This window comes from Cyprinodon variegatus, unplaced genomic scaffold, assembly GCF_000732505.1.
Source record: "Cyprinodon variegatus isolate N-32 unplaced genomic scaffold, C_variegatus-1.0 Scaffold71, whole genome shotgun sequence".
NCBI classification, from domain to species: domain Eukaryota; kingdom Metazoa; phylum Chordata; class Actinopteri; order Cyprinodontiformes; family Cyprinodontidae; genus Cyprinodon; species Cyprinodon variegatus.
Window position 1 is genome coordinate 719454 of NW_015150524.1, and position 10138 is coordinate 729591.

The window sequence follows — 10138 nt, forward strand, 5'->3', positions numbered from 1 at the left end:
TCAAACGCCAGCTAATTAAGTTTGGTACTCTGCGTGATTCATGCTCTTCCCTTCGAATCCAATGAAACATATCCATCACCCACACGAGCCCCTCAAATTAAATTTAGATTTCATAACTGCGGCACAGAATGCATAATTTATACTGGCCGGTGTTTTTTTTTTCTTTTTTCTGCAGAGCCTATTTCTGTCCAGCATTTGACACGGAGTCACACACACAGGCAGAAGCAGCTGTGCAGGTTCCATCATCTTTAATAAAAGGCACATGTACAGCCAAAGTGAGATGAGTGAGTCCACCGGCATAGAGATGAAAGCATCAAAAACACACAAATACAGGAAGCAGAGGTCTGGAGGAGAGAGATCTACCTGGCTTTACAGTAGAATCTACATCAGAAACATCGTCTCGCTTTCCTTCAAGTATGTCTGACTCTAACCTGTCTCCGTTAGGTCAGACGCCCCTCGTTCCCATCCAACCACGCACATACACACCGGATCTCTTCCATAGATCCTCAGATCTTCTGTGGTTCGTTTACTTTGTGGTAAAACCATATTCAATTAGGGAGAAAAGAAAAAAAAATCATTAAAAAGTTTAATCAACTTTTTTTTTTTTGATAAAATTCAAAGGAGCAATTAAACTAGCTTCCATAAAAACATGTTTTTTTAAAGAAACTGCTATGAGAACATGAAAAGAAAAAGAAATGCTTAAATGTAAAACAGGTGAAATAAATAAAAAAACACACAGCCCCGTTTAGTTAACAGAAAGCAACGGACACAGTAAAGCCCCTGAATGCCTTGTTTGTGGTCCAGCCTTGCTAGTGTCGCCCTGGAGCTGGTTTTCACCAGGACGCCACAGCTATGATCTGTTACACGCGTAAACGATCATTCGTAAAACTCAACATTCAATCAGAAAGGAAAGGAAAGAGGTCATAGGTACTTAAATATTTAACTAAAGAGGCTGTTAGTTTTGGAGGTAAAATACAATGGCTGCAGGAGAACAGAGGAAAATCTGAGAACTAAACGCTGCCCGGCCGTCTCTCCTCCTGAAGGATAGAAGAAAGGGGGGCAGTGGTGGAGTACTGCAGTCGTTTATCGCACATAAAAATGATTGGAAAGGTGTTGAAGGAGGGGGAGAGAGAAAACAAAAAAAAAATCTGGTGAGCAGAGGGAAGCGGGGAGATAAAACACACATATTCTGCTTCCCACCTCCATTCACACCTCTAAATAACAGCTGAGCGGAGTCAGTCGCTCTGTTTTCACATTATCACCTGTCTTTGGGATGTTTCAACATGCCAGCCGAGCTCCGGCTGCACGCCGTGGCCCTCAACCTCATCTTTTTTTTTTTTTTTTTTTTTGTTCTCAAACATTCACAAAGCATCCAACACAAACACACAATCGGACGTGTGCGACCTTGGTCTGCGGGCGTCCGAAGTGAAAAGTCACCCACAAACCACGGGTACGCACCAACCCACCCTGTCTGTCCTTCACTCCCCAGGTTTCCACACAACCCGTCTTTTCTTCACAGCAACTCCTAGCTTTACTTGAGCGAACCAGCTCACCATTGGGTAAAAAAAAAAAGAAACTGCTTTATTAGGTGTTTTGTGACTAGGGTGCATGGATGTGTGTTTGTATGCGTTAAGAGGTATCAATGGCTCAGTGGCGTCTCTTTAATCATCACGTCCTCTCTTTGACGCTAGCCTTCAATCCACACGCTTCTTCTCCTTCACTGTTCCGACGTTCTGCCCTCTCCTCCTCCTCCTTCTCTAGAGGTCTCTATTTTTGGACTTGGAAGATGAACAGGCGCAGGTTGATGTTTTTGGCGGCCAGCAGTTTGTTGCACTCCACCGAGTCGGAGATGGGCAGAGGGACGTAGTCGGTCTCGTTTGTGTCGTTGCTGAAGGAGTGGTGGTAGATGACCGGCTTGATCCGCACGTCGTCGTACGGCCCCTTCAGGAGCAGGAAGGAGCACTCCAGGGCAGAGTTCACCTGCGTGCAAGAGGAAGACCACAAACGTGTGTAGAAATTGTTTTTTTGTTTTTGTAGTTGTTTTTTTGGTAAACAAAAACTGCTGTGAAAGGTGAGAAACTGGATGTGCTAAAGATGGGACAGACTTTCACCTTCTTGTACACAATCATTCTAAAACAGTCAGAGCTACGCTGATATTTGTTAAGATCAAATCACATTCTTTTGAAAACAACTCAGTCAAACTCAAATCCAAAGGAGAATCTGTGGCAAGACTTCAAAAAATGGCTCTTCTTACCATATCATGTGCAATATCCCATAATGTCCAAGACCTACCATGACTAACAATAAAAAAGTTGTTAATGTCTTTCCTACTGCAGATAGTGAGTAATTTATTCAGCGGGTGGGGAAAATTAGAATTCCCTCTGAACTGCATCTCATTACTTCGGCTGAAAACTTAACGCCCTTAGAAAAGCAGAAAATCCATCCTGGGAACCTTTAACTGTTGTTTCATTTGTCAAACAACAACAAAAAGAAGTTGGTTTTTTTTCTTACCTTTCACAATAGCGTGCTGCTTTGTCGTAGTGTATCGTACAGAACAAATTGAAGTTGTAACAAAAAATGAAGTCCAAGAGGACTCCCTTTGCTGCTCCTAAAAACAACATTAAGCAACTTACTATGAAGGGAAACATCTACATCTTTGAGATCTTAATGAAGTTTAATTTTTTTTTACGCTGTTAGGAATCCATTACTGCGTTTATGTTTTGTTCGGTTATGAACTAAATTTATGTTTATGTTGTCTAGAGCTCTAATAATACAGTGTGTTTATGGCCGTCTTACACTGTGCGATCTAATAAGCCTGTCTGTCGCACGGATCTTCAAAAAAATCTGGTATAGCATCAAGTTTGATGTATGCAAATTGTACGGCTACAGCTTACGACCAAAATGGTGACAACATACGGCAATATTTAACTTCATCATCAGGTGTCATCCATCTATGAGGGCAGAAACACGGCGTCTTTCTGGGGGAAAGAGATCAGACTGGGATGTTATTTTCAAGGCGAGTTGGAGGTATGATGTAACATCTCACCCTTATGGGAGAACAGTACAAATACGACATCTGAACGCCTTGCATTCATCTTCTCTATCGGATCTTCATGTGGGGCGCTTCAAGCAGCAGCTGCATTTCTATTGGCTGATCGGTAGACATAGTTTATAGCAGCTGTCACACTGTCAGATATTGAACCTGCCTTATAGCAGCGTCAGACCACAAATTTAGAGCCACAACTGAAGTTTCTTTTTAAATTATCCTCTTTGCACAGTGGACCAATTATTAGGTTGTAGTGCTAAAAAAGCTGGGTGGTCTGAAATAATCCATCTATCTTTAGTGCCTGAAGATGGTGCAAGGTGTAAATCTTACAACAACAGGGCAGCTTTGGATCGTATGATGTGGTAGGTACAAATCTGTGGACAAAAGGTTTCGACTACGAAGCACTTTCATTTCTGATATTTTACAAACTGCACAATTATCTACTAAACTCATCCCGAAGTGTTCAGCTAATGTTAGCTAATGGTGGCATCCACACTGGGGAGCTGAACTGTTTGCTGGCCGCTACGTATCATTTGCTGCTAATCTCATTTAGCTACTATCTGTTGGTTAGGTCAGCTGCTTAAACACGGGATTAATTATGTAGCCACAGACTCTGGATGCAGTCATGAAGAATCGTGTTTCAAATAGAAAAATCAAGAATATGACACTGATAAGAACTTTTTCCAAAGAGCTAATTTATTTAGAAAATCTCTGGTAGTTGACTTGGTTTTCTCTATTTGTATTTTCTCTTTGTAAAATGTATGTCTGACTCTGGAAGCATCATTATATATCCGTATCCTCAGGAGTGAAGCCATTTGAAGGCTAGTGGAGAACCTGGAGTCGTTTATCAGAGTCATGTGTCTAATGAAGGAGAAGGATGGCTGCAGGGACACGCCCACATCACACCGCACCAAGAACGAATCGCTCCGTGTTTCTCTGAGGGAAAAGGCAGCCAGCCAGCCGCTACTTGCCTCCTGGTCCCTGGAGGCCTACGCACAAAGAAGTGTGATCTCTAAGGAGATTCCACCACCTCTTAAATTAGCTGCATTAACCAGCTTAGCTCAACTCTCTAGTCTGATGTTTTTGTTTATTCCACCCAAACATGTTTACATCCCATATTGTAAGATTTCTAACCATTACATGAAGAGATGCTCCATCACAGATGTTCTCTCATATTTGGAATGTAGGACATTTAATTTGGATTTTCTTTAAAAATAATATGGCAGGACAGTGCAACACAAGATGGAAAATCGATAATAAATAGAAACAAACACCAGCAACAGAAGATAGAAAGAAAAACAGAAAAAAAAAAAAAAAACCCGGAATAAAATAAGGAAAGCAATAAGATGGAGGACTCAGGAATGAATGAATGAATGAATAAGCTGGTTACCAGTCAGAGCAATCAAGGGAAACCAGCTTATCTTCATCTTTGATCACCATTGAGCATAAAATTTCTTCACATTTAAGGTAGTCTGACCTTATTGCTCTTACAATTCAAACCTTTGCAGTAAACGTGCATGGAGCCCCTGTTATTAAGCAAACATGTAGAAAGTAAAATGGAGGGAGCAGTTGGGTGGCGTTCTAAGGTTTAGGCCATAGAGCTTGAAATCCAGAAATTCTGAGTTCAAGCCCCACTCCCACAGACTGCCACTCTGGGTCCCTGAGCAAAGACCCTTAACCCCACTCTGCTCCCCGGGCGCTGTGCAATGGCAGCCCACTGGGATGTGTTAAATGCAGAGTTCATTTTGTTGCTCTGTACTTGCGACAATGTAATGACAATAAAAGCTGGGGGAAAAAAAGGAACATATACCTTGCTCTTGAGGATGAGCTGGAAGGAGAGCGTACGCTTGCAGGAGAGATTGGGATTGCGCTCTGAATCATTGACCCGGGCCTTCAGTACCCACGTCTGGTTGAGAACAGTGAAACGTGGGGTTTCATAGTACAGACGAGTAATGAAGTCATCAGTGCGGTACGGTCTGAACTGCACCTCTGAAAGGATGCAGACAGATAAGTAAGAGATAAACAGTAATAAGGAGAGCGGAAAAGCTTCCAGATTATATGCATATGCAGAAACTATCTAGATGGGGTACCTGTGAAGCCGATCTTCTCATAGCACAGCAGGCTAAAGATACTGTTATAAAGCTGCATGTCCCTGCGGTGACTCTGGTCCATCTCTCCCAGTATTCCCATCAGTTCTGTACCAGTCTTGGTCGGATGAGAGCACTCGCCCTCGTGTGCCGGCAGCTCGTGAAACGGGCCTTGCCAGGGGCAGCCGATTCTCTTGTACTTGCACTGCGTCACCCTGAAAACATGACATGCAGATGCAGCGAGTGATGAAAAAAACAACAAAACACGGATGATGTTTGATATAAATTAGATCCTGTACTGTGCAATGACTATGGGACGCTTTCACTGATTGGAAGTTAAGGGTATGAAAGGTAATAATTAACCCAGGAAGTGAACTGCAACAAATGAATGTAGTGTTAGGATAAGGGCAAAGCTTCATTGATTCATATCAATTACACCATGGATAAAGGTGAATTTTAATAAATATCTGTTCTTCTCTAAAACTAAAATGACGTATTTTATGAATCTGAAAGGTGCTACTTAGTCTCTGCAGTGAGCCAAAGGTAATTAAAGGCGCTCTTGCATAATTCTTCCCTTGCCCAATTCAACCAGAACAAAAATAACTGCGGTCTGTGGTTATAATTACAGCAAATTAAAGGTGGAGTTGATCACAGCATTTCTCTAAATGTGAAGATTGTCATCGCCGCCTTCTGACAGGAGGCCGGTTGCATTTTCCGTCTGACCCGACTGAAAACCACCTGCAGTCTGCTGCAGCTCATAACGACGCTCACAGGCGCGCCTCTCGTCACAGCTGGGTCATCTTTTGCCATGGAAACGACCTAGCACATTTTCAGACTCACCTGTGACTAATGTATGCTTTAAAATCTCTTCAGCATTTTATCTCCTCAATCTTTTATCATTTTAACTCTTGGATGCTGTGATTTGGTGAGCATCTTATTAAATACAAAATAAAAAGTTCTCTCTGTTAAGTAGATAGGTGGTAAAAAAAACAGTTAATACAAATAAGCCTTCTTTAAATTATCCTTCAGTGAATGGCTATGCTTTTTGCATTATTACTGTATATAATTAAAGGGAATACAAGGATTTCTTAATTAAACTATATATTAAGATGTGTACATTTACAATGCAACTGCATCATATTTAGCAGAAAAATAAAACATTTTCTCATTCAAAAGAAAAAGATAATATTTTTCTCCTGGAATCAAAATAGTTAGTAGCATTTTTAGGAGGAAAAGGTCTGTCATTATTCAGCGCTTTGAAAAAGAACTGCCAATCTTTTAAACAGAGCCTGTTTGACGACAGGAAGTAGGAGCAATAAAAAGCAACGGATCATGCCCTAACCGAAAGGTCTAAAGAAACAGAGATGAAAAAATCTTTGACATCCATCACCATGGAAACTGTTAGATAGCTACTTTTATGGTTTACTGACTCCATAAAACCGCAGAGGGATCATCCACCTATGGAGAGAACAGCAGAACAGTAGTAAACCTACCAGGAGGAGGCAGCCCACTAAGTGTTTCACATGGGTTGTATGATCAGTAACTTTTCCAGAGGCTTTTTTCAGAAATTTGAGGATTAAAGATAAAGCCAGGCTTACAGGAGCGTGATGAGTGCATCCTTGCTTCATTCGTATTACAAAGGCCAAGCCAGATTCAATAGGTGCTGCTGTGTAAAGCCAGGACTAAGTAATCAAGCTAAATGCAGATGTACATTTTTTCTAAATAGACCAGGAGGTCAATCACAGATTCACAGATTTGGCAAACGAAAACAGATCTTTGAAATGCCTACATAGTTTAAACGCAAAAGTAAGTTACTTTTACTAGTAACTAGTTACTTTTATTGTGGAATAACTGAGTTAGTAACTCAGTTACTTTTTGGGAGAAGTAACTAGTAACTATAACTAATTACTTTTTCAAAGTAACGTGCCTAACACTGAACATCACTAGCTGCAATAATTTATTATGGTATGTTATAATTTCATTGTTAGATGAGAAACTTTTTTTTTTTAACCAGCATTTTGCCCTTTAAATTAAGGTCACATCACAGAGATGATGGTTTAAATAAAAGCTACGTTTTAAAAGTAATGTCGGTCATTGCTATTATGGTACTTAAGAGAGCAAAAACAAACCTTAATTGGATTTTGTAAGAAAGAAATCAAAGATAACATGTTATGGTTAAATTGTCCGGCCCTACCTTGCATTAAAGATTGCATTGAGTCAGTGTGCGTGATTCAACGCGAGGAGAAAACCAGACTGAAACCATCTGAGTTTCAAAGCAGACACCATTTCAAGTTATCTAGTCAGCTTTTCTTCTGCTGGGCTTTTCATGGTTTAACCAGCTGGCTTTATTGCAACGCTTTTTTAACAGAAGAAAAAAAGTCAGTTTGCAAAGCTTTCACTGGACGACCATCCGCCTTACATCCTCCTGCAGGCTACATTGTGAGTGAGCTAAGGTGTCAAAAATGAATGAGCGGTGAAATAACTGTTAAGAAGAATCCATTGTAAATGTAAGTCCATTTATGTTAATAAATGTAAGACCTGTATTGGTTCCTTGTTTTCAACTCATACATCACATCTGATGTTTCACCTGTGAGAATACAACTTACATTACAACTCAGCAGCAGTAAAAGAACAAATCACAGATTTACAAGTCTGAATCTACAACCCCGGATGAAGCGGTTACACCCCCAGTTGGTGCTGGTAATGAACATAAAATGCTTAAAAAATAAACCAAACCAACAACATATTAACAAAGACTTAAAGTCTGATTGATGGTTTTGTTTTGCTTGTCTTCTAGTCTAATAACAGGTTTACAAACAACCATCAGGTGCGTTACCACCAACAATGGGTAAAAAATGTAAAACTTCTTCAGGGTTTATGGGTTCATATTCATAAATTTGCTGTTCTTATTCTTGCAGATTAAATAAATCCATCTGATGTCACATGTCTGTATGAGTTATCAACCAAGGAACATACAAATCTTAAATGTATCAACGTTAATGTACCTTTTTTTTTTTAAGAGACTTTTTTTATGTCTGAGTGAATGCAGTTGTGGACCTGTCTTGGCACTCCTCCTTCTGGTGTCTCTCTAGGCTGGAGCGGGGGAACTGCTTTAGGCAAAAGGTGCATTCTGTCGGCAGCTCGCTGACAGCTTTCTCCACTGCAAGATTCCTACAGCACAAGTTCTTGCTTATCTCACACCTACATGGACAAAGGAAACAATGATTCATACGTCAATGCAGAGGCATAAATAATATCTGTGGATTCGGCAGTATGGTAATACAAGTTTGTAAACACTGCAGAGAAAGTATCTCACTGCAAGTAAGAAAAGACGGATTCTGACTTGAGCACAAACTCTAAACAATTAAGTTATTTTTATGTGTGTAGATGCTATTCATATATGTAGATTGTATTGTGGGAAAAAAATGCTTGAAATGAAAGAAAAACAGAAATCCAAAAAAGAAATGATCTCTTGGATTTGGAAAGTTCTTTATTTTTCAAAGATTTACAAATAAAAAAAAAGCTTAAGGTCTTTTGGTAGTTCAGGAATATTATTCAGTTGCACTTCATTGGATCTTAAAGATTCACAAAGGATTCGTCTGAGCTGCTACATTAAAGGATTTGCTCACAATGTTTCTGTAAAACTAAGATCAGTACATTAATTTGACAGTTAGTAAAAATGTTATCCATTGTTAAAAATCCCCAAACAAGGCCTAACCAAGACTATATTTAATATTTTGATTTGCTTCTTCGCTGCAGATCTCTATTCATACAATTATTGGATCTCAAAAAGTTATGCCAGAAGGGTCAAACCAAGAACTAATTTCAGGTTTTACAACTTTCATTTTGCACTTACTGTATCTTAACATCCATTTGTGTCCTTTATTGTTTGATAAATAAGCCGAGGAAGATTTTTTTTTTTATGCCTAACGACAGAAGCTCAGATTTTTTTTCTCTGCACTTCACGTTTTAATGAATTAAGAATAAATCTTTAGAAATGTGCGAATGCCATATATCATCTTGATTTGAATTATCTGCATTAGTAAACTTGATGATAACACTGATTATATCAAGAATCACCAAGATTGACCTGCAGCTTTTAGATAATATTTACTAGAGTTCTATAACTATATTTTCCTTATAATAAACAAGGAATGACTCGGGTACAAACTGATGCCAGTAAATTAAATTATTACATTTTTCTGGTGCTTCTGACAAGCCCAGAAAAAAGGAAAAAAAATCAGGTAGGAAACGACTAAAAATATAAAAGTACAAAATGGGGAAAAAGTCAGAAGGGAATCTTTATCAAAATAAAATAATCAACATTACATAAGAGAAGGTCTGTAGTTAACCAGAAACCGTCTATATAATTGCATGCAACTGACCAAACAGTCCTATTTATAAAATTGATCTTTATATGTTTACGTGCACTGGGAGGAAATTGGCATGAATTTAACAATAAAAAAGTAAATTCATGAACAAAATAATGATATAAAATCCCAGTAATTTAAAAGCCGTTTCTCTGAATCTTAATGTGTCCACAGTAAAGCTGGTTTACCTGCAGTTGGGACACGTGGCCTGTTCCTCCTTGAGACGAGAATCAGCCAAGAGGTGAATAAAACAGCCGGCACACATCAGGTGTCCATTGGTACACTTTGGCACAAAGACAGAATGGATAAAGGGCATCATGATAGGCTCTACAGAGGAAGCCAAAAACACTTCCAAAAATCAGGGAGGACATTTTTCACAAGTTGTGAGCAGTTTGCTACGGTCCCGTTTCAAAAAATTACTAATTATTTCATTGATGCATTTTTTTTTTAGTAGACATTAAGGAAAGATAACTCTTCATGGCATGGCATGAGTAATGCATGCAAACCTATTTTTAATCAGTTTCTGGTCTTAGTAGATTATTTTACAACATTTGTTACATGAAAGCCACCTATTGCCATTTGCTGTTAAAATGCAAATGCATTCATGCAAATGCATGAATTAAAATGCAAACCAA

At 39.2% G+C, this 10138-nt stretch overlaps 1 protein-coding gene across 2 annotated transcripts in view; it reads right to left on the reverse strand.

Moving 5' to 3' along the window:
• Nucleotides 1-225: 225 nt before the first annotated feature.
• The window catches only part of cyhr1 (cysteine/histidine-rich 1), an 11988-nt gene continuing 2075 nt past the window's right edge, over nt 226-10138 (reverse strand). For both annotated transcript variants that reach the window (XM_015372360.1, XM_015372359.1), the window contains exons 3-7: nt 9692-9786; nt 8191-8334; nt 5137-5348; nt 4857-5035; nt 226-1980 (exon numbers count right to left, since the gene is read on the reverse strand). In XM_015372360.1, the coding sequence (XP_015227846.1) occupies nt 1768-1980; nt 4857-5035; nt 5137-5348; nt 8191-8334; nt 9692-9786 (843 nt within the window). In that variant the 3' untranslated portion in view covers nt 226-1767. The remainder of the gene's footprint in view (nt 1981-4856; nt 5036-5136; nt 5349-8190; nt 8335-9691; nt 9787-10138) is intronic.